We start from the raw sequence: 26319 nt of genomic DNA, 5'->3' as shown, positions 1-26319 counted from the left end.
GAATGTCTGCTGCTAAAATTAAACGATAAAAGTTATACTGTTGACAATTCATGACCATATGTTCTAAATCAGCTATGTTATCTGTTGTACAGTGTTTACATTTACTCTCTGATTCTGGTATTATCTTCAGTTTTGCTAGGTGTGCCGGGGTTCTACAATGACCAAATCTCAATCGGTTTATAGTGGTAATAAAATTTCTATTATTGACATCCTTGTGTTTGTGATACCATGGTAAAAGCGGCGGGGTCTCTTGTAATTAGCTGTTTATGACTTGTGTCTGTCAACTGTCACTCTCATTTGTCAAATCCAAATGTCATCCGACCTCCAATTGTTTTTCTTAGGAAAGTGAAATGAGAATTTAGAGTATACAGATTTGTGCTTTATTAAATCCATTTTCATCTTGAGTGTAGTGCAATAAAATTCTGTGAAAATGGCCATGTTCCCTGGAACGGTGGCGTTTGATGAGTATGGGCGTCCATTTATAATATTAAGGGATCAGGATAAGCAAAATAGACTTACCGGTTTAGATGCTCTGAGGGTAAATATTTTTTCGTATTCTGCATAATTATCAATGTTTAATTATTCCTGCACATCAAGAATACAAAATATTAACAGTGAATTACCTCCAAATTTTCTTTATCCAATATTATCTTATTATAACACATCCTTTAACCTAAAAAGGAACATAAATTTATTAGATTTTATTATATTTCCACATTAAAACCCACGATTATCGTTTGCATATCATCATTTTCGATGTGCACGGTCTGTTTCACGTATAAAAGTCGTAAAAAGGTTATCCTATCACTCATAAATTTTGATTTCAATGTTCAGATGTTGAACAGTGAACTGAGTCACATGATAACTTTGATATTGACACAAACACAAACCCCTATTCTGTTTTGATTTCCCTGAAAATTGCTAGAATCTATGATCATTTATACGTCTAGAATCTACATAGACTGACAGATGTGAAAACGTCGAAAAAAATTGAGGTTGACTATTAACCTCTACTTTGAGCAATGCACACACACTAACACAAAGTGAGAGTGTTAGACATAGCTTGCCACACATACTAAAGTAATAAACCTGGCCTGTTTTCATTAGTTGTCTATCAGCAAGAGGCTCTATCTGGAAGTATAAATTATCTAAGATATCTAGGATCTATCAAATATCATGGTGACTTAAACCATTTCTACCTTCTATCCAAATGCCTAGTAAAAATCTTGTTGTAGGTCTTCTTTGTAGTACAGTATGTTTTACTAGCATAACACAAATGTTTTTATGGTTCTTTAACTTATTATAAAATGCTATAGTTGATATATCAATATGTATAGTCACTTAAAAATGGATCAAAAATATTAATATATTTTATTGATAAATACAAAAGTAGTGTTTGCTCTATCTTTACTTTGTTTTAAAATTAAATAATTTAAAAAATAGCATATAATAGAAGTGTGAATTTATAATTTATTAAGTAAGTAAGTAAGATCTTTATTAGTTGACTAGGGTAATACATTATAGATACATTATTTAAATACAGTTTAGCTCTCCAAGGTAGGTACTAAATTTTAAGAAATTAACATATAATATTGCCTTTCAATAAATGGTTGATAATGCAATGTACACTTGAGTTAATTCTATAGAGAAATTAATGATATTAATAAACTTGTTATGCTTTTACAACAGCATCACAAAAAATAATATTCAAAGAACTTGTGTTTTGTAATATTTAAAACTTTTGTGTGATAAACAGGTTACTATAAGATAAATGATTTTTGTGAATGAAATACACCTTGGAAAAGAAATGACCAGCCCTAATGGCTTACTACTAAATAGTGAAGTACAAATTTTTTAAGTCACTTTATTCATAATAGTCTGCTAACTTAAAGCATTGCTAATTCTCACTTTGTCTTCTTCTATTGACCTAAGTCAAAATGAGAAAAAACACTCCCACACACACGGGTTAGTGAGTTATTCAACTGAGCGGTCTTTGATGATAATTTTGACAGTTCACAGTAGCACAATCACAGCTTTTGATATATGAAATTTTTTCTAATTGTTTAAATATATGTAATAGCTATTGGAATATACCATTGTCACTTGGGATCAAAATTATTGTATGAAAAATCTACCAATGACTACTTACTCCATGATCATGACAAGTGTTGACAACTTGCTCCCACTCACTGTAAGCAAACTGCAAAGAATAATATGCCATCATCTGCGTCACTAAGATGGAATGTCTCATTTGCCTGTAATTATATTGATAAGTAAGTTCACATCTACAATGTGGCAGATACTGCCCAAGAACACTACACATACAGAGACTTTTGTTCGTGTTGCCAGTCTTGTATTGTAGTACTTCTTAAGTGTTTCTACATAGATATGGCATGGGTAAATAAAACAATGGTAAATTTCTGGTGTTGCATGAGACAGATAGCAGTGATCACTAAGAATCCATATCTTTTAATAGACAATGTGATTAATATCATTTTTATCTATTCTAGTCCCACATTCAAGCTGCTCGCCAGATCTCTGGAATACTCAAAACATCCCTTGGGCCTCGTGGCCTTGACAAAATGATGGTATCATCTGATGGAGATGTAACAGTCACCAATGATGGTGCCACCATCCTCAAACTTATGGATGTGGAGCACCAGATTGGAAAACTGATGGTTCAACTAGCTCAGAGTCAGGATGACGAGATTGGTGATGGAACAACTGGAGTAGTAGTGTTAGCAGGTATATACAATATATAAAATAAAATAAAAATATGTGATCAAATGAACTTCAATACTATCTCTAGAATAAAGTCATACCTCAGGCTTATGCCAACCAAGAGTTTTGTATTGTTTAGGTGTTAGATTTGACATGTAGCTTTCATTTAAAGTAGCAGCATGCATACAAATTACGAGCGGCGTATAGATTACAGCATTTCCGCGCTCAAACGTGCCGCAGGACGAACCGCTAGCTGGCTCTTTTTGAGAGCTTCTGTCGTTTGCTCGCGCACTGTTGTGACGCTTGTAGTTTTGGTGAATGGCTCGCGCCGCGAATAAGTACATTAAAAAAAATTAAATTGAAAATAGTGTAAAAAAAATATATTTTATTTTAAAAAAAAGCGTGGGGTGTAGAAGAATTATTATTTTAATAATATCTTATAAAGCACCCCACGCTTTTTTTACAATAAAATATATTTTTTTTACACGATTTTCAATTTAAATTTATTTTCTATTTTTTATTTGAATTTTATATAAAGCGTGCTTTTTAGTTTTTTTTAACTAGTATTTATTTTTCATTTTTTAGTCAAATTAGTGTAATGTCATCGGTCCTCGATAAATCTACAAAGTTTGAACGAAATCTAGCCGTTTAAAGTGGGTCAAAATCGCGCCCAAAGAAGTCGGTTACAAACAAACAGGTGAAGCTAATATAAAGCGTGTAAAAATAGACAATTAACAATGAAATTGCCTGTTTTTATACACGAAAAAAGTATTGTTTGCGTGTATGTTACATACTTTTGGGAGTGTCTACGAATTTGGCATCGTCAATCACGCATTTTTTTTCCGTAAGAAACAGCATAGAACTTCTAGCAGAATAGGTTAGGTCAAGTAAAAACAAATACAAGTTACATTATAAACAAACAGTCAATGATTAATTATAGTTAAACTTATTTAAACATGTTGATTAATTCCGCGTGATATGGGTTAGGGGGAGGAGTTCAAGAAAAATCACGGCATAGTGAGAGATTGTAGAAAAATCGCTAAAATTGCCTCATTACATATGGATGCATCCTTTCCAAATACAGCAAAACATCCAGTAGGGAACACTTATTTATACCCATGTGAAGCGACATCATTGGAATCCTGTAGAGTTTAATACCATATTGTACATTCACAGGTGCCTTGTTAGAACAAGCTTCAAACTTGCTAGATAAAGGCATTCACCCAATCCGGATTGCTGATGGTTTTGAATTGGCAGCTGCCGAGGCATTGGCACACTTGGACAGCATTAGTGAGGCTTTCCCTGTCAACAAGAACACAAGAGAGCATCTGATTAAGGTCGCGATGACGACATTAGGCAGCAAAGTTGTTGTTAAGTGTCATCGGCTGATGGCTGAGATTGCTGTTGATGTGAGTATTATCAGGCCTGTTCCACTCCCCGTGTAGGTATCGAAATCGTATGCACACACGGCGGCCACGAAAGCGTGGCTATCCAGTAGGGACTCACGAGCGAGACTTGTCTGTCACTTAATTAATTGATCTTTTAAAAATGGAGAAACAAAAAATCAAGCATAATATTAAAGGTCATTCTGATTCAAATATGGTCATCGTAATTCTTCGTAAAGACGCTGAAACATTATTATATTATGATAGCTACCTATTTATTTATAACCTATAATGTACTTAACATTACCATGCAAGCTTCCACTGTTCAATTCAGGCTGGCATGTAAGTACCTACTTACCTATTTGATGATAGATGCTCCCGCTCTTTACCCCAGGCCCCGGCTGCATTCAACTCGCGCGCTAACTGTAGATATTAGCTGGACTATATATTTAAAATGCGCTTTCAGGCAATCCTCTCTGTGGCCGACCTGGAGAAACGCGATGTCAACTTCGAGCTGATCAAAGTGGAAGGCAAGGTCGGTGGCCGGATGGAAGACTCCATGCTTGTTCGTGGTGTTGTTATTGACAAGACTATGAGCCACCCACAGATGCCTAAAGTTCTCAAGGTAAGTAATATTTTAATGAGGAGCACTTAAAAGTCTCACACACTCGCAATGTTCTCAATACAATTCTCACGGTCGATTACGATGGACGCATATGTAACTGCTGCAACGAGCTTCTTTTTTGTTTTTTAATTCATCTACGGGTAATTCCGTCAAGATTTTAATTTTATTTCCTATATAATCTTTTAAACCTACATTCCACAAAATCCGTTCTGCTTGAAAATATTCTAGAAATACCAATTGTAGCTCGGTCGTCTAAATCCGGCTCATATTGATGCTCTATAAATACCACTCAAAACTGTTATAATCAACCAATCTCACGATACCGACACTGTGAAGTCGTCTGTCCTCGCGTCTCGCGCCAAAAATCGAAGAACAAGGCGAGAACCAGCGATTATTGTCGCCTTCGTGAATCGGTTCCACATTCTCTCGCGTTTTTCTCGCTTTCTTGCGTGAAAATGGAGCAGGCTTCACAGATATTTTACTAACAAGTGATGAGATGAGTAAGATGTTTAATTCTTGTTAAACGATACCCACTTTACACAGGGAGAAGAACTGATATAAAACTCCCACTTTACATGAGGAGAAGAACTGATATAAAACTCCGAGCCCATATTTTAAACCATATAACAACTTAGCCTATTTAATATAACAGTATACAATTTTAGGTGGCCTGCGCAGAACCAGACAAGAACCATGAATCTTTTAACCATATATAATTATGCTATACTAAAGTAAGCCTTCTTTATCAAAGATGTTCAGCTAGTAGGTAGGTACTACTCCACAGCTGAATATCTAAGTGACCAGACAGCCTGGGACTAATTATGATTATTTTAAAGCAATAACAATGACAGCACAATATTGTATATTTTAATTAAAAGAGCTACAAAAAAAGAATGCTGGCAGAATTTTGGCGCCACTTCTTCTCTCTCAGCGCCATTTGTTTCCGAAGGGGTGGTAATCTTAGAAGTGATATCAAAAAAATTGTAAAGGAATCAATTTTGTGATAATGCCTTTTAGTGAATCATTGTATAACTTATTATAGAACGCAAAACTGGCGATCTTGACCTGTCCGTTTGAGCCACCAAAGCCGAAGACCAAGCACAAGCTGCAAGTGGGTAGTGTTGAGGAGTACCAGGAGCTCAGGAAGTACGAACATGAGAAGTTCATAGAGATGGTGCGACGTGTCAAGGTTGGTATGACTCAACAACAATACAATAGGTACATGGAATATAGTTTTTCACAGTTAGCGAAGAAAATCCGTAAAGATTAATGGGGCGTGCATATATTATAATGAATTCGACTAAGTTTAGAGTTTTATAAATTTGTTAACAAAATTTTTTAATGATGCGGGTCTCGAACCCGCGACCTCTCGGGTTCCGTCCGAGCGCTCTTCCAACTGAGCCAACCTGGTTCGAGTGACGCATGGTTCGTAAATCTTGGTCTTAATAATGTGTTGTTGAACTCTCAGGTAGTAGCTGTATATTGTGCTGAAATATAATTTAATCAATCCCAGAAGTGAAGTAAAAAGTAGCAGAAGTAAAGTTATATCGCTATATAACTTAAAAAATCACAAATAAAGCTCTGTTAATTATAATCAAATCTTGCCTTTTTTAATATTGTCTGGACCTTTCTTTGTGTCTCCCAAGTCTCCTTTTGTCTATGTCTATTTAGACATTCAGGTATTGAATCATTTCATGAATTTATTACTGATCTTAGATCAGTTATATGTCTAGTAGACTGTGACAGCTGTGGAAACGTCGAAAAAATTTAGAGGTTGACAGCTAACCTCTATTTTAAGCATTACATACACACTAACACAAAGTGTCATACAAATCACTAAAGTATTAAACCTGGCCAGTTTTTATTGGTTAGTTAGATAGATCTAGAGTCTCGACATAAATTATCTATGACACTGATAATATGTTTATTATTTACAGGATACAGGAGCAACTCTTGCAATCTGCCAATGGGGCTTTGACGATGAGGCCAACCATCTCCTCCTGGCTGAACAGTTGCCAGCCGTCCGGTGGGTGGGAGGACCTGAAATGGAACTGATTGCCATCGCAACTGGCGGCAGAATTGTGCCTAGATTTGAGGAGTTAACTGCTGACAAGCTTGGCTCATGTGGACTTGTCAGAGAACTTAGTGAGTCATCTTTATTATATAATGTGGTTGGGTTTAGATCTGTGCTACCTGATTTATGTATTTCTGTATGCGGACATAAACACACACCCACAGTCACACACAATGAAACATACACTCACACATAGAAACACATACACTTGCAAGGGTAATAAGAACAGTTTTTTCTAAAATATTAAATTCTATTTGTTATGTTTTTAAAATGATAACCCTAGCATTAATATACAAATAAAATTTTAAAACAAAATTTTATGAACGACGTGGGACTCGAACCAACGACCTGTCGCGTTCCAAGCTCTTGATTGAGTGCTCTTCCAACTGAGCTAACCGTTAGAGTGACGTATTGTCATAAAAGCTAGTCTATATATATAAAAAATGAATTGCTGTTCGTTAGTCTCGCTAAAACTCGAGAACCGCTGGACGATTTGGCTAATTCTGGTCTTGAATCATTTGTGTCCAGGAGAGGTTTAAAATTTGAATAAATATGAAAATAATCGGAATTAAATAAAAACAACAAATTTGTTTTTCCTTTGAAGTGTCCCCAGTCATTTGGAAATCAAATTGAAAGAAAAGTTTCAAATGAATAACTAAAAAGAATTTTTATATCTTTCTAACTTTCTCAGGTAAAAAATAAACTTAATTTTAGCTAACTATGGTTGGTAGCCTAACAACAGTTGTTAACTATCTATCAGATTATATTTTTATGAAGACTGATTTGTCATAAGTTTGAGAGTGACAATGAAGTACATAGGTTCATTAGTTACATTGGTTCCCAATATACCTACTATCTACAGATATAGATTAATTACTACCTTCTACTGTCAGTAATTAGCTGTCAATAATCTGAAGCTGTCCCAATATACCCGATAAGTCATTCTTATTGCCTTATATTGGGACGCGTGAATTCCAATTTCCATACAAGCTTCTATCGCTGGTGAGCTATACGTCGTCCCATTGACAGACAGCGTGTACGGATAAGGTGAGTTACCGTCGATAAGTTTATTGGGACAGAAAAGTCAATGATGGTTACTATTTTTATCTTAAGTAAGAGATAGACTAAATATTGGGAACGTCCATTAGAATGCAACGAGTTCGTGCAAATCAAATAGCCATAATATTGTCATTCGAGCTAACAAAACGCCTGCCGGTGAACACACAAGGAGGTTTAATTGACCCACCATTGACGAAGTGGCTGTTGTCATGGTGGGAGAAAATTTACAATCTAAAGCAATTATTCTTTTTCCAATATTTGTTTTGTATGGAAATATTTTTTTTTATTGACAAATTCATAAAAAACATTATTCTGTTTATTATATACAGAACAACGTCTGTCGGGTCAACTAGTATGTTATTATAAATGTGAAACTTTGAACTTCTTTAACGCAAAAACTACTGAATGGATTTTGATGAAACTTTATAATAATATAGCTTACACACCAGAATAACACATAGGCTATTATTTATAAATCTATCGCGTGAATTATACTTTATGTGGCTAAACAACGTCTGTCGGGTCAGCTAGTATGTTATATAATTGTTCAACTCTCTGGTTGTGGCATCCTCTACAGGATCTACTTTACAGCTGATAACCTGCTCAAACCCAGTATTTGCATATTAGGAGATTGACTTGAGATGTCACTCTTGCAAATCTTAACAATTTATGTTTCTTTAAAAACATAACAAAGAGATAGGTTAAGGACGCGTTTACGAATCCGACAAAAATAAGATATTTTTCGGTAGAGTTTGTGGTGAAATGAAACTAAATCTAACAAAACTAAAAATTGCCACAAATAGATTACTTCTTTATCTCCAATTAGCGGGAAATATTTGCTTTAAAATTTTGATATTTTATGTCGTGAAAACAATTATCCATTACCTCTTCACACAAAATTGACGAAATCGGGCTTCATTCAGGATCAGTTTTCTGCTACTACTTACATAATTTTGCCTCTTAAAAATTACGCAATGATTCTGATAAGCATGAGCTTTAAATTGTGGTATTAAGGGTTATTTTATTTTGTCCCTTCGTACGCATTGCACAGAGAGATCTATCGAAACAACGTCAGTCCGCACTTGGCCGCCGTCGTGGGTAGACACTGTGTCGGTTGTAAGTAGCAGCTCGTACTCGGAAAGATCGCTGTACGAACATGAATATTTTTTGTAAGCTTAACAATACTGTCTTTGATACTTTACATATTTTGTACGCAGTCAGATTTTCCAAAAATTATGTTTCTGTATTTTTTTGAAGAATTAGTGATTTATTTTCATCTCTAAATATAAGGTCTATATTAAATCGAAATCCAAGATGGCGCCTATGAAATTTACCAACTTCTCTTCATGGGTGTCATTTTCATGGTTTTCGGGGTCAACAATAACGAATATCGGGTCAAAATCGAAATCCAAGATGGCGGCTATGAAATTACCAACTTCTGTTCATGGGTGTAATTTTCATAGTTTTCGGGGTCAACAATAACGAATATCGGGTCAAAATCGAAACCCAAGATGGCGCCTATGAAATTCACTAACTTCTCTTCATGGGTGTCATTTTCATGGTTTTCGGGGTCAACAATAACGAATATCTGGTCAAAATTTAAATCCAAGATGGCGCCTATGAATTTTACCAACTTCTCTTCATGGGTATCATTTTCATGGTTTTCGGGGTCAACAATAACGAATATCGGGTCAAAATCGAAATCCAAGATGGCGCCTATGAATTATACCAACTTCTCTTCATGGGTGTCATTTTCATGGTTTTCGGGGTCAACAATAACGAATATCGGGTCAAAATCGAAATCCAAGATGACGCCTGTGAAAATTACCAACTTCTCTTCATGGGTGTAATTTTCATGGTTTCGGGGTCAACAATAACGAATATCGGGTCAATTGGTGATTTATTTTCATCTCTATATATAAGGTCTATATTAAATCGAAATCCAAGATGGCGCCTATGAAATTTACCAACTTCTCTTCATGGGTGTCATTTTCATGGTTTTCGGGGTCAACAATAACGAATATCGGGTCAAAATCGAAATCCAAGATGGCGCCTATGAATTATACCAACTTCTCTTCATGGGTGTCATTTTCATGGTTTTCGGGGTAACAATAACGAATTTTGGGTCAAAATCGAATTTAAAGATGGCGCCTATGAAATTCACCAACTTCTCATCATGGGTATCATTTTCATGGTTTTTGGGGTCAACAATAACGAATATTGGGTCAAAATCGAAATCCATGATGGCGCCTATGAAATCTACAAAATTTTCTTCATGGGTGTTATTTACATCGCCAAAATTAGAATTCATTCATAAACTTACATTTTATTATAAAAGGCCTGTCTAACAATATCCCACATGCTAAATTAATTCTTAATTCCCTAAAAATATAGAAATATTTACGTTTCGACTTTTCACCCACAATATTTACAAAACACATTCCGTTGCCAATCTAATTAAAGAATCTCAAAATTTTATTTTGAAAGATTTATCTAATGATACCTATACATTACATAAATTTAACGTATATCTTCCTTAATCCCGCATTATTTTCAAAAGACCAAAGGAAATATTATAATAATAATATTGACACACTTTTTACACAAATTATCTTGCCCCAAGTTAAGCATATATAGCCTGTGTTATGGGTTACAAGACAATGATATATTTAATACAATATACTTACTTAAACATAGATAAATTCATATAAACATACATAAATACATTTAAACATCCATGACTCGGAAACAAACATCCATATTCATCATATAAATGCTTGCACCTACCGGGATTCGAACCCGGGACCTCTAGCTTAGTAGGTAGGATCGCTAACCACTCGGCTATACAGGTCGTCATGTAGCAAACCTAAATCTAACTTTCAAAGACCTATCCAACGATACCCCACAAGGTATGTCTCCAGTATTTTTTTCAACTCCACTTATAGGGGAGGTGTCCTCAGGGGGGAAGCTACGCCCAAAGCACCAGACAACACAAAAAATGGCGTGCGTATAAAGTACATGTGTCAGAAAAGAAACTTATTTGTGAAAACCAATTTTTAAATCTCGTTTATACTAATAATTATCGTAATCTGTTCTTTAAACCAATTGATTTTTGTCAATATTAGAAATTATTAGATGTTTTTCTAATTATTATTACTCATTAAACCTGCACGATACAAAGCTAGTAGGGAAGATGTTCTACATACTCGCGGCCGCGCGCTAAACCTTCATGATACAACGCTAGTAGTAAAGTTGTTTTACTTCATAGCGGTACCGTCTGCGTCATGCTACATTCGAATTTTCTCACTCTATCTCAATCAGACTCAATCTCCCTTTCCTCTTCTTGGATAAAAACGTCCTTCATTTTCGTGACACTTTATTCCGTTTCATCCGTAAAAATTTTACCCTCATGCGGGCAAAGAAGTTTCACTTCAAAAATGATCCCAAATTCGTTCTCTGCGCCCTCGAGAACCTCGGATTCGGTATCCATATTGTTGAAATCATAATTTTGCGTGGCGGCCATCTTGGATTTCAAAAATGATCCCAAAATCGTTCTCTGCACCCTCGAGAACCTCGGATATGATACCCATATTGTGGAAATCATTTTTTTGCGCGGCGGCCATCTTGGATTTCAAAAATGATCCCAAAATCGTTCTCTGCACCCTCGAGAACCTCAGATACGATACCCATATTGTTGAAATCATAATTTTGTGCGGCGGCCATTTTGGATTTTAAAAAAACTGCGTTTACTGCACACGACGTTATGCGACAGAATTGCCATCTAAAGTTCTAATATTTTACTACTCAACGAATACATCAAACAATTATCAAAAATACATAGGTATTAAAAAAAAAAAATCAAACTTGTTGAAGTATCAAATTCATTTGATTCCCGCTATTAACTTTTAAGTTCGTGTATGTGTTTGAGCGGTGTCAGTGTAGTGGTGCGATTCGATACCTCTCTGTTTTGAGAACGCGTCCTTAAGTAGGTAATAGGGGAGGCATAATACATCTACACCCACTCAATGCCTTAGGGAGATTTGATTCCTTTAGAAATCTTTTTTATGTTATTTCTAATATACTAGATACTACTACCGCTTCGGAAACAAATGGCGCTCTGAGAGAGACGAAGCAGCGCAAGAAACTCTCCAAGCATTTTTTTTTGTGCTCTTTTTAATAAAAATATAGAATATTGTACTGTCATTGCTATAAAATAATCATAATCTAGTCCCAGGCTGTCTGATCAGTTAGATATCCAGCTGTGGAGTAATAGGATTTATGACAGAGCCATTTTTAATAATACATTTAAATTTATTTATAGATAATGCCTGAACAGTGGCTGGGACTTTATTATAAAAGTGTATACATTTACCTTTAAAGCTATCATGTATTTTATTAAGCCTATTATTTAGTTTTTAGTGATATAATCTCTACTGTCATAATAATGAAAATCACTATTTAGAGCAAAAAGTTGATGATTTTTGTGAATGTATATTAAATTTTCATAAATGTACTGACAATGAACAGTCATAATATTTATTTCTTTAAATTTTTCTTTGAGAGACTGTCTATAACCAAGCTGATATATATATAGCACGAACAGCTCTCTTTTGCAGTGCAAACACTATATCAATGTCAGCAGCATGACCCCATAATAATATACCGTACGTCATGATGCTGTGAAAATAACTGAAGTACACTAATCTAGCGGTCGCAACATTCGTGTACGCTCTAATCTTTTTAACGGCATATGCCGCAGAGCTGAGTCTATCTGCTAGTTGGGCAATATGTGGTCCACACTGAAGCTTTTTATCTAAAGTGATACCCAAGAAGACCGTACCCAAGAGACTGTATGGCAATAAATAATTTATTTATACATAACTAAACAGGTTTGTTATGGGACAGTGTCCGGTTGTAATAACCACAATTTTGCGTATTCTGTCGTGTTCTGTTTAAAATAAATTTATTTGTATTTCTAATTATGCTTGTGTTGCAGCATTCGGTACGTCAAAGGACGAGATGTTGGTGATCGAGGAGTGCTCCAACTCGCGCGCGGTGACCGTGCTGGTCCGCGGCGGGAACCGGATGATAGTCGAGGAGGCGAAGCGATCCGTCCACGATGCGCTGTGTATCGTGCGCAGTCTAGTACAGGTGAGGCTGAGTTACAATAGGTCAATTTCATCTATCAAAATAAAATTACGGAAGTTTTCTATTTATAGAATTTTTACTATAACAAAAACCAATTAATTGCTAATTAGTTCATGGGAATTATTTATATTTTCCAAAATATAAAATCATCATTTTGTTATCTGTATACATACAGACATGTCACGTGACCTAAAACGCCGGTAACCATTTTGTGACGTCATTATAGTGGAAACATTTTTATTTTTAGCAGCACACCATCGATTGCTTATAAGACGTCACAGTCTTGGCGACTACCTTTTCGTCGCGACTATATTTTATCGTATAAATTTACAACAATATTTTTAGCATATATAAACTGAAATTAAAAATTATATCGAATCTTAATCGATAAAATGAGTCAAAGATAGTATTTGTCATAGTTGTCATTATGAAGCTTAGCGCCATTTATTGCCTCGTAGGGTGGTATTTGCTGTAGACAGATGGTTTTTGGAAAATTTCATCTGCAATCCCCCTGAAAATGAGATCTAGAAAGGTTTTGAAAAGTCGGGTTAACTAAAATAAAAATAGAAATGTAACTTTTACACAAAAATCTAACGTAAAAACACAGTTATAATTACACACGTTTCAATCCTTTAAAAAGTGTTTTATTTAAATGTGTAACACTCGCGATATTCAAAGACAATACTATGTCTTGAGAGTAATTTACCTGTAACATCCCAGGACTCTCGCGTGGTGTACGGCGGCGGGGCGGCCGAGGTCTCTTGCTCGCTGGCCGTGGCTCGTGCTGCAGACCAGCTCAGCTCCCTGGACCAGTACTCCTACCGCTCATTCGCAGACGCGCTCGAGGCGATTCCACTCGCGCTCGCAGAGAACAGGTTCGTGCATATTTGTGCCTCACTGGGGCATTAAAAGAACAGGGAAGTCCAGGCAAGGGCTGCTCGTCTCATCCCTTAATGTCATAAAAAAAATTACGAATTAAAAAAAAAAGCGAGCCATTGTCAACTGAATGGTGCGTAGTGTTTGGTGAAAATATTGCTCATGTGCGGAAATAAAACACACCAAAGAAATGGTAGAATCTGTGAAACAAATATTGAATAATACTATTTTATTTTTATGGACAATTATATTTTATTAATTAATTTGTATTTATCACATTTCATTGATGTTATGTAATGACCAGTTATATTTACCAGATGTGCTTCCAATTTTAGTTCTGCACTCTATGAGCTGATGATTTAAAAATAATTATAATTTGAGTTGAATATCAATAAGCTATTTAACGGTATATTTTGTATTTCCAGTGGTTTGTCACCCATTGATGCACTGTCAGACATAAAAGCTCGCCAGGCCGCTGAGAACAACAGCAATCTTGGTGTGGACTGCATGAGTAAAGGTAATATTGTTGTATTAGAACTATCTGTACGTGCAGTTTTCAAGTCAGTTCTGCATCCACAACTATTTCTGCTGCAACACATTGTGTCACATGGAGTGTTGTGTCTAGATGTTGTAACTTGGGGTGTAATTTGACATTATCATGTCCATTTAAATAATAATAGTGGACACACTCCATATAATATCGATACTTCAATTTCAAAGAGTAACAATTCAGAAAAGGGTTCCAAAGACCAGAGACAAAACGTAACATTATGTGTAGTTAGTTTCTTGTATCATATCAGTATGTTTTAGCAGACTTCAAGCAGAGGAGGGGAAGGGTTTCAACTTTATTTTTTTAAATCAAATATCAAGAGTATTGTTTTGACTAAATACCTATTGGTGATAGAAAATCATTATTATTAATAGAAAGTAATTAATTAGAATCTTTTTTGTCTCATAGAAGTGTAATTTTTATCTATTTAATAGATCCTAGCGGTCCGCATGTTGAATCAAGTGAGAAAATACATTTATTTGTGTCTATTTACTCTTGCCTCTCTTTGTTATGCAAAACAAACAAGTGTTGTTTAATAGAACACTCGAAAGGGAAAGACAGAGGAATACTGCATTGTTTTATACTACTACCCGGACATCATTCACATCGTTGCTTTGTTATGGTGTGCAAAACAAGCATCACTAGGATATTATTATTATTAATAAATTACGATTAACTTTTTCAGTATTACAGATTGATGTAAAGGTGTTGTGTTGTGAGGTTGATTATTATTATTATTATCATGAAAAGTTAATGAATGAATAAGTAAAAAAAGTTTATTGTTCTGGCAGTACTAGTATGACACAGAACAAGGGAAACTACAGAACTATAAACCTCAAAAGTCAACACGTAACAATGAAAACTTCAAAAACAAATCAGTTATAGTTCGAAAATATCATGGCATGGTGTGGTAACCAATGGTAATGAAATTGCAAACTGTACTGACACAACAGGATGAGCGCAAGTTCCATTGAGATCCAGAGATAATGTGGCCATGTTATATGTACAGAATAAAGCTGGTCTTTTACTAATGTACATTTTTAAGTCAAAACAAATCTTATAACTATATTTACAATACTACGACTACATAAAATTAAAACTATCATTACGTGGAAGCGTACCAAGAATACTGGCAGCATTACCCCGTTGGATAGCAAGGCTGATCCGTTGACCGAAATAGCTGCCAGCGCTTGGGTTTCCAGTAGCCTTATTGAGGCGCGAAGATAGTATTTTGAACATTCTCCGCGCCTCTGGGCCCCACGGGCCAAGTGTCTCGACACCAAACGGCACAAAGATGTATGACTCACTGAGACCAACATATTTGCGACGCTTGCTGTCTTCGGCAGTCGAAGCAGCAGCCCCAGCACCAACTGACGTAACATGGACATGAGAAGGAGCCAGAGTGTCGACGCAAGTAGCGTCCCACACCAGCGCCCTTCCCCGTGCCCAAGCCACCAGCGTCATTCCATCAGGACGCTTGCCATCGCGGCGGGTAATACCATTTGGCTCTAAAACAGCTGGTATATTAAGAGCGGCAAATGCCCTGCGGATGACTTCATTAATGCTGGCGTGACGACTGATACGGCCTGCCGATTTTAGGCAGGATAACCCGTGGCGTCCAAGAGCATCTACCTGAACGCCACATCTACATTGATGTGGTTCATTCAGTTTTATACCTAGCCGGAGTGATACGCATATTGACAATGTCATATTGTCAAGTAGCGTTCCAATCGGCGCAGAAGGCAAGGCTTGTAACCAAAAGCCCGACTCATTTTGTGTCACGGCCAAAAGACGAGCACGCTCTGTTATGTCAGTAGATGAGATCAATAGATCATCAAAGGCTGACTTACAAAGAAGTGCGTCCCATGCTTTTTGACACTTTAAATCGTCTGGAAAATTTTGAATGTTTGCAATATTTAGCCAAGCATTGTTAGCTTCGTTCAAATACACAATCTCTGAGTTACCTGGTACATGATTTACAATTCTAGTAACCAAAGGCTGCTAATTGTTGTGTATTTTTACAGGCTTAAATGACATGAAAGAATTGAATGTCATTGAGTCACTCCACTCGAAGAAACAGCAGATAGCGCTGGCCACTCAGCTCGTTAAGATGATACTGAAGATTGACGACGTTCGCTCGCCGGCCGACGCGGTGCAGTAATCTGTGCCTTGTGTTAACATTGTTAGAGTTTAATTTCGTGTGCTATAGAGTGCTCGGTGATGTAAAAGTGAAGTGATTATAAATTGCGATGCCTGAGTGCATACTGTTAATGTAAGGATTGTTGAAGACCGGCTATTCTTAAATGCTTGTAAGTCTAATATTTTTAATGCAATCATTACTATTTTAAAGTTTAAAATAGTTAACATTTTTGGTGTATACATACAGGCCTTGGATGGTTAATGTTCAACACTTAGATAATTTATATGTCTAGATAAGAGTGTTTTGCTGTTATACAACCAATGTAAACAGGCCAGGTTTGATACTTTGGTATGTGTTACAAGCTATGCAACTCTCGACTTGTATGTCACTTTGTGTTAGTGTGTGTGCATTGCTAAAAATAGAGGTTAACTCAAATCTCTATCTTTTTCTATATTTTAACAGCTGTCATAGTTTATCTAGGTGTATTAATGATCTAAGGTTGAACACATATTGTGTGATTACTGATATATATGATTACATTCATCCTGATAATGTTTAAACATCAAAAGCACTATGGTATTTCACACTAAGGTATTTTTAAACATAAAAGCATAAAAAATGAAAACTTGGTCTTGGTATAGTCAAATATTATTAATTAGCTGTCCTGTTAGTATCACCATAATATGATAAGACACTTGATCCACCACTGGCTTTCAAGGTATTCGCTCAGGAAACATACAAGCAAATATAGATCCTGTATGATTAAATGACAGAAATATATTTTTAGTTAATTACAGACTGTTCACATTGCAGGCTACCATTTGCTCCACTACTTTGTCACAGCGACAAAAGCTAACAATACTCACTTGTGCAAGGCACTCCTAGTTAACAATCATTGTCTACTACTTATAAGAATGGTTATCTGCCTTGCTTATTGCTAACTCATTTCTAGCTCTTACTATAGAGCACCTACTTTCTTGTTCATTGCTAGTGGTGAGACAAGTGCCCAAAGATGTTATATTTTTCTGGTATTGCATACTATATAGATATTGCAAAACCCATTCATCTTTCATAAAAAAGTTGGAAGCATAATAATAAATTGTAAAAAAGTTTTGATAACTAATAACTGGTAGTGTTTACATTTTATAATATATCATTAGGAAGCAACAGTTGATTTGAAGAAAAAAACTTATTGTTTTTTAAGATTATCTTTCCATCACCTTGTCTTTATAACTAAAAGCCAGTATTTTAATGTATGTACTGCATTTAAGTTTTATTATTATTACAATGTCACAATAAATATATTTATTTCAACTTTGTATGTTATTAACATTTAACTTTTGCTTTGAATTGTTTGGTGAGGATGTGAATATGCCTTATTTACAAAATAAAAAAGTAATACAAATTAATTGTTTAATTTCCTATATCTTTACTTACACTACTTAATGTGTGTACAACATTGAACACTTGAATACGCTAATCTGTTCGGAAGTGATGTTGAACCCAACAGCTATGACAAATTTAATACTACATGAAATGTTGTAAAAAATGTTTAATTCAAAGTCATTTGTTTTTAATATTAGGTCCACTTTCATATTAGAGCTAAAACCAGATGCCCATTGAGATGTGCAATACCAGGGATGTGTCGCCGACTTTTGAAATCGTTGTTTATAACAAATTTAATTTAATTACAATTAATAGTGTTTACATAATAATGTGTCAAGTTTTACTTGAATAAATTTTGTATTCATTGTTCAAGTTCTTATTATAGATATATATATATATATATATATCTCTTTAAATTCATATTATGTATCAAAATAATGATATGAGTTCAGATATTCGCAGATTCAGCTATATATACAAGCAAGTTAAAATTTTTGTTGAATTGATGCAAGGGACACCTAATTTAGAAGAATCCAGAACACCAGTTTGGTTTCCGAGTAATACCAATCCATAGATAAAGTGCATAGAAAATCCAATTTTATAGAAAAGGCCTTAACAAAGAGTTAAAAATTCTCCACCATAGATGTAGTGCAGGCTTTTCATAAAGTACTTAAAATAAAATAAAAAAAAGGCTTTATTGCTGTACAAATTTTTACACATTAGTTACTAAAAAAAAGTGCCTCTAAATACTATCGGCAAACGGTCTTTACTGTGGTACAGCTTGTCTTCCGACAAAGGCCTCCTCCAAAAATTTCCATTCTGTCCTATCTTTTGCTGTACGAGTCCATAGTTGACCCGCTATTTTCTTGTCATAAAGTGCTTATTTGCAAGTTAATAATGGCTATACCCAGGAAATTTGCTGATATCTTGAATATTTTATTACCCTTAACAAATGTGGCCCATCGCCACAGTGAGGACAGGATGCCTAAAGCCCTTAACTCCAGGCAGAGGATACGGCGCCTCATAAAGGCTGGTGGGTGTGATTTAGATACAATTAAGAACTCCAATTGTGCAAGGAGAAATTTCTCTAAATGTTTGCTCAACTACCTTATAACAACGAGCATAGACATCACTAGGGTGTGCGTCCGAACATATTTAGGGTCACAATAGACCTACAGATTTAAGTACTATTTTCCCCAATGGACTTATGGGATCCAGCTGTGGGGCAGAACCAAACAAACAAATATTCAAATCATACAACACTTCCAGAAAAAACTATTCAGGAAATTGTGAACGCAGTTTGAAACATACGAAACAGCGATCTCCATCGCGACCTTTTTAAAATCGAGTTCGTCGACAAAGTTATAGAAAAAATATGTTGAAGCTCATATCTGAAATTTAGCATTACTTTTAATGTTATTTACTATATTAAACAGAATAATTGTTATTGGTATTTTTTTATGATAATAAGGGACGAGACGAGCAGGACGTTCAGCTGAGATTAATTGATACGCCATACCCATTGCAATGCAGTGCCGCTCAGGATTCTCAACAAACCCAAAAATTCTGAGCGGCACTACAATTGCGCTCGTCACCTTGAGACAAGATGTTAAGCCTCATTTTCCCAGTAATTTCACTAGCTACGGCGCCCTTCAGACCGAAACACAGTTATGCTTACACATTACTGCTTCACAGCAGAAGTGGTACCCATAATCTAGCCGGCTTCCTGTGCAAAGGAGCCTCCCACTGATAAAAATATATTCTATTTACGTCAGATTATTTGATTTAATATAAGTACACTCATATTAACCTGAAAGTGCGATATAAATAACAAAAAATCTATTTCAGTTTCGAGAAAAATGCTTTTTTGACATGTCGAGAGTAGAGCAATACCTCAAACGCTGTGCTTGCGCTTATGAGGTGATTATTGGTTTGTGTATTGCATATACACTAAGTAAAAGTAATCTCTCTGAAATGTAAGCGCATTCACATTTTTCAATAAAATTACTTTGACTTTATAGATTACATGTAAATCAGACTGAACTGAACTGTTCCAAGCAAAGGAGCGGGTTGAAAAACATTGCAACAAGTGCACACTGAGCGTCACTCATCACGCACTTTTACACATATTCTATAGGCTGTCCTCTCAAATAAATATCGAAACAACCAACGGCTATATCATATTTTTGACTTGAGATATCTTTTTGGCTAATGTCCCAAAGTAGCATCGAAAAAGTTCTGCCATAACCAGGGATTATTTTACGAGCAAGTGATCCTATTCGGTGGATTTCCTTGCTCGTTTCCGACGTTAAATGTCAAATCTTTCAAACGCCAATGCCTTCCCTTCTTCCTCATACTCCTCTTTTGTCATGCAGAAAGAGTAGAATTCTGGATCACGAAATAAAAGCTTTCCACCTTCCCATGGGTATGTGATGGGATTTTCAGCTAAGGTGACATTTACATCAAAATGGTCTAACGCGAGAGCTCTAACAGAATTATAAACACGTTCACGAAAACCAGGAAATAAGGTGTCCCCACCGAATAGGACTATATTTTGCAATAGACCTTCTTTAGCCTCTTCGGGGCAGGAATCTATTGAATGTATTATTGATTCAGGTATGCCCATCTGCGGTATTCCAACATCGGCAGGTCGGAATAACAGCTCCGGAATGGCAAACCTCTCATTGTTAAGACGCAAGGTTTGTTGTTCCAATTCTTCATCTGCTTTAACAATGTCACGCAGGTATCCTCTCCGTAACGTTGTATAATCTGGTAAGACGTAATCCTTAACTATAGTGTTTTTGGGACCTGTAACAATCAAATGAAATGAAATTTATTTTTCGCGTCGAATACATTATAGATTTTAAATTTATTGTAGTGTCTTCTATTCGCCTAAATTAAATTAGCGTGCAAAAGGTTTACTTAAAATTTAAAAAGTCCTTAACACTATAAAAATTACTACACTACAAAGATAACATTTCTTATCAAATTTATTACGACCGTTCACCGCATCTTCGTTTAATTCAGATCTACACATAATAAAGAATATTTCAGGTATCCATTTCATATACATATTGTACCCTGACAAGGTGTGAGCAAAATTTCATGAATATTGGTTTAGTAGTTAAGTATTGTGAGTGTTTAGGTGGTGTTTGAGGTGTACGTGTATGGAAATCTAAATGTAGAAGTTAATAGAAATTTTATAAGCACTATTTCCCTGCGGTATGACTATAGCCTTCATATATGTAGATTAAATGGCTACATACACTTGTAACGCTCCGGATATTTAGAGCCTTTTCGAGTGCATGGTGATGGCGATACGAAATAATTAAAAAAAAAACACAGTAAAATATATAGCCATGTATTTAATATATGTAATAAAATAGACCATTTTAAGGCGTTATTTAACGTCCACGTTTATCGTTATCGCTTTAGTGGTTTTTTTCCCCTTTACCTTTAACTTTATGAGAGGTCGATAAACATGTCGCTATATTTTATGCATTTGTCAAGAGTAGCTATAACAATGAAAACATATGAACGCGTTCAGTCCAGTGCTGATGAATTGCTACGCGCGTACAGTTTTACAATTTGCTCTATAATAATTGGGTAAACATCATATCCTTTCCGTTTTTTATTCCGTAATTGTTTGCGTAAGTAGTACGCACATAAAGGAGTGGTTAAAAATGGATTATTTTTTCTTGGCAATTGTACACGTGCAATCAAGTTTGCTGTCAGCTCAACACTAAACACAACATAGTCAGAGCGTACGGGTACGCGTTACACTCGGGTGACGTCAGCGCTGACCGTCGCGTCGGTCGAGCACTAAGGCTATGTTCTCCTATTTTACGCCGTACGCTGCGACACCTATATAAATGTACTGTTGTGGTCTCTTTCACACGTCGACACTGGCGTGTTGACGCCGTACGCGGCATCCGCACACCGTGCGCTCCGTCTCTAGTCATTTCGAACCATTGCAGCTTGAAGGTCGTCGCTCGCGTCACACAAAATGATGAGGTTTGATAAAGGAAAAGACGAGTTGTTGATTGAATCAGTAAAATCTTATAATGCAGTGTATGATAAAAGTGACAAGAATCATAAAAACATTATAAGCCTCAATGTTGGGAAGAAAATAGTGCTACTAGTAACAAATATACCATTAAAAGTTTCACCAAATCCATCGCGAAAACACTACCTACCGCACGTGACCGCTCGCGAGTAGCCACTGAGCCACCTGCGTCACGCCAGACGTATTGACCGCCGACGCTGTACGTTGCGTCCAGACGTTGGAAGCCACGGAATTGAACGTTGCCGGTAACGCCAGACGCCGCGTACGGCATATAATAGCAGACCATAGCCTAAATGCAGCCTTATAAGCCGCGTTAAACATGTGACCTTATAGAAATGAAATGAAATTTATTTGCAGGAAACATTGTACTTAAGGTGTTAACAATATAATGGATAATCCAATATGTTTCGTCAATTGACATGCAAAATATGTTACAAAATTGTCTAAACACTAATCGTACTGTTATATTGAAACATGTCGGATTTCACAATGATATCAATAATATTTATAAAATGAAATTTTAAGATATTATAATGACGTAAATAACTTAATAATTCATTTAGTACCTATGTATAATATTAACAAATTCAATGTCATAAAAGTATATTAATTTACATATATTATTATCAAATAGACTAATTCATTTTGTATTGAAAAATTCATTTAAGCTATAGAAGCACTTATTTGTTAACCACTGATGCAGTCTTCTTTTAAAAACTTTGAACGGTAAATCTTTCAATTCATTGGGCAATTTATTATATATTTTCACAGACATGCTGAAACAATTTCTACTAAAAGATGCAGTTCTACACAAGGGCATTATGAGTTTATTTGGATACCTTGTGTTTAAAACCTTCTGGCTTTTTTTTGTATAGAAATCACACATATGTTTTTGAACAAATAGGCTTATTTCATAAATGTATAGGCATGGCAGCGATAGAATTTTCAATTTTTTAAATAGTGGTCGACAAGAATCTAGGGGGCCGGCTCCACAAACCGCCCTGATACACTTCTTCTGTCCAATAAATAAATGCCCTATGCTCACCGAGTTGCCCCATATGACCAATCCATATCTTAAAGCTGAAACCACGAATGCATGATATGCCATTAGCGCTGTTTTTTCACCTATTGTTTTTGATACGCGTTTGAGGACAAATACATGTTGGTTAATTTTTTTGCTAATTTTGTCAACATGTGACTTGAAGGACAAGTTGCTGTCTAAAGAAATACCAAGAAAATTGACAAGTTGTGCTTCTTTAATATTCTCATTATGATAATTAACATTAATATCTTTTCCTTTCCCATTCTTATTATAATACTGCATATACATTGTTTTTTTTTATATTTACAGTCAGGTTATTTTCAGTAAGCCATTCAATTGTGTCCTTTATTGTTTTATTAATTTCTATATCATATGTCAATTCATTGTTACATTTAATTACAATAGAGATGTCATCAGCAAAAAGAGTACAGTTATTAGTAGTAATGCTAGGTAAGTCGTTTATGTAGATTATGAATAGAAGTGGACCCAATATACTTCCTTGTGGTACACCTTTTGTTTTAAGTCTAAGTTCTGATCGATAAGGTATTACTTCTTGTTTATTATTTAACTTAAAATTGTTAAAATTTTACTTATAGGCATACCTATAAGGCGATTATACATGTTTAACGCGGCGATTTCACTTCTAATTTAGATTTCTGTGGGTGTATGCCTGGACCTGGCGTGACTATTACGTTACTAAGTTGGCGCATAACCTGTCCCCATCTTATCGCGCATATGACACATGAAATAGTTAATGATTTATGCTAAATAGCCATAAAACTAAATATATAAAATTTACCACACCAAATGTCAAAAGTGTAGATGTGAATGTTTTGTTAAACGGATAGGTGGTAAAACAGGTGGAATCTGCTATATTTCTTCTCATTACTTTTGATTCCAAATTACAATCACATATTGTAGGATTCACTAATAGACTTACTTCTGCAGCATATGTGGTTAAAAAGATTGGACAAACAACTGACATAATACGGCTTGAGTAGTTTACTTTAGTTATCTTCATAGCATTATTTTGTTATGGGGCCTTGCAATTTATATCAATACCATCGTTGCTGTTTAATAAACACATTAGCAAATTTAATAAGAAACTTTGATAATTACAAACACTAGCACCAAACATAAACTTCATATAATGTCTACTACTTAGTTAAGTCAAGTTAGAAAGTCTTAGGTTGGGTGATGTATATGATTTTACAACATGATTCCAGAAAATGTACAAAACAATTGTGTTACAAAATTCAAATTACAAACTAGGAAATTAAATGATTCTTGATTACACAGGATTTACATTAAATTATTCAAAATCACAAATTACTTAGGTCTCCTAGAATCATTTGTTCTAATCATTATCAAAACATAAAAGTAAGTGTAACTGGAACACAACACCAAGAGTGCTGTACCATTATGCAAGATATAAACTAATAAATAATTAATTCCCAAACTTGGTTTTAATTATTATTTATGGTATCTTTGGTATACAATGAATACCACAAAATATTTGAATGAATCATAATACTTTAATTGATCACTCAACTTTGAAGCCACTTAACTATCAGTGCTACCTACAGAGTAAAATGAAAACCTCTTTTTTCATACTTGTTGGAAATTCTAATATAAAATAACCATTCTTTAATTTTCTCTCAGCCTCTGGACATATAAGGTTATCATTCTACAATGTATGGCAACTATAGTTATTATTTTAATTACCTTTCTGTCTTGCCAGTTCCATATCCTTCATAAAGTCAAGAGACACAAAACAGGAGTCCTCTTTCACTTGATTAATAACATAACTCTCTTCCATAACATTCAACTGCCGATATGACAAAACTTCCTTCAAATGGTTCGTTAATACTTTGCCACCTACATCAATTCGTCTTATGCCTTCTTTATACTTCTTACCTTTTATATATGGCACTATGTATGTGTAACTATAACCTGAATCAACCACTAGTGTACATTCATTGTTGTTTAACTTTCGATAGTGATAATCAGCTAAATCAGTTGCATTTATACGTAACAATGATTGGCATTCATACTCTTCAAAGAATATTTCAGTCATAGCCTCTTGTATGGAAGCAAAATTAAACAAAGGTTCTGTTATTATTAGTGGTGTCTCACTAAAGTTGACTGGGCAGCATTCTTTACTAAATATATAGTCCCACACTGTCTTTTGCGTGTCCCAGTTGATAAGAAATCCTTTTTGAAAGGGTAAAATATAAAATAAGCCTGAAGCATCTCGACATTCATCAATTTGCGAACCAATGAAGGGGCGTCGTCTTTCTGATTTAGCTTTCATGATACAGTTGGGAACGATTTTTGGTTCCATGTTGCAAAATCCAACTTTAGCTGTGTAGGCTCCATTATCAAGAATATAACAAGTTGTTTCTCCCATATTACTTATTATAGTTTGAGGTTACCGGCAATAAATATGAACATTATATGGTCCTTGTACACATAAATAAAAATTTAGAACAAACTTTTCTCCACGTATCTACTAGTTATTTTATATACAATATAAATTAGTGGACAATAAAGCAACAAGCTAAATCAAAGCACTAAGCAGGCACAACAAGTCAAGTCAACAACAAGCTCATTAAAAAATAATAATAATGTTCTGTCATCTGTGACAACTGACAACAAGCCAGAGAGCCAACTCAGAGAATAGATTTAATTGTTTAGTGATAGTTATTACTGACTAGTAGTACTAGGTTAGAGCAATAGTATAGTCACAAAATGTGATTGATATATTCATCAAGTCAACCATTGAGTAATTTTTTTTTGACAATTCTTTCCATGTTTAAATTATTTTCTTCCAGGGGTGGCAGAAGCCGTGTCCTATCCATAGGAGATAAGGAATCCAAATCTACATGAATGACTTGAATTTGTGTTTATATGAGTTATAAGCTCATATACACACATATTCAAGTTTAATTTCGTCTTTGGCTAATTATTGACATGATAATAATTATATAGATATCTTTATTGCAAACCACAAAATATAGAATTACAACACAATTTTGAATGTATTATTAGCGCATATTTAGCTTTCCTAACCTCCAATACATTTTTAATACGGAGATGAATAAAACCTTTTTTTTTTGTAAAAAAAATGAAAATAATATTTATTATAAGTTTATTGAACACAAGTTTATTTTTCGTTTAATGCTTATTCCTGGTTTTTCAAAGTCAAATAAACTTTATTCAATTTGGCTTAAATTAATGCTCGTGA

The 26319-nt window shown here is 35.0% G+C and overlaps 2 protein-coding genes across 2 annotated transcripts; one reads left to right on the top strand and one right to left on the bottom strand.

Annotated features, from left to right (window-relative positions):
• The first annotated feature begins 309 nt into the window (after positions 1-309).
• LOC126971379 (T-complex protein 1 subunit epsilon) lies at positions 310-17983 on the top strand. The gene is made up of 10 exons (XM_050817682.1): positions 310-538; positions 2511-2745; positions 3898-4130; positions 4573-4731; positions 5774-5920; positions 6669-6876; positions 12861-13015; positions 13733-13887; positions 14314-14405; positions 16463-17983. The coding sequence occupies exons 1-10, from the start codon at positions 431-433 to the stop codon at positions 16597-16599; spliced, it is 1629 nt and encodes a 542-aa protein (XP_050673639.1). The 5' UTR covers positions 310-430; the 3' UTR covers positions 16600-17983.
• On the bottom strand, positions 17978-25690 carry LOC126971419 (actin-related protein 6). Its single transcript, XM_050817736.1, has 2 exons — positions 24798-25690; positions 17978-20772 (listed from the first exon to the last, which is right to left on the bottom strand). The coding sequence occupies exons 1-2, from the start codon at positions 25480-25482 to the stop codon at positions 20273-20275; spliced, it is 1185 nt and encodes a 394-aa protein (XP_050673693.1). The 5' UTR covers positions 25483-25690; the 3' UTR covers positions 17978-20272.
• Positions 25691-26319: the final 629 nt, after the last annotated feature.

Source organism: Leptidea sinapis, chromosome 23 (genome assembly GCF_905404315.1).
Source record: "Leptidea sinapis chromosome 23, ilLepSina1.1, whole genome shotgun sequence".
NCBI lineage: Eukaryota > Metazoa > Arthropoda > Insecta > Lepidoptera > Pieridae > Leptidea > Leptidea sinapis.
Note: the sequence above shows the minus strand (reverse complement) of the source record. Positions and strands in the feature narration are given on the sequence as shown.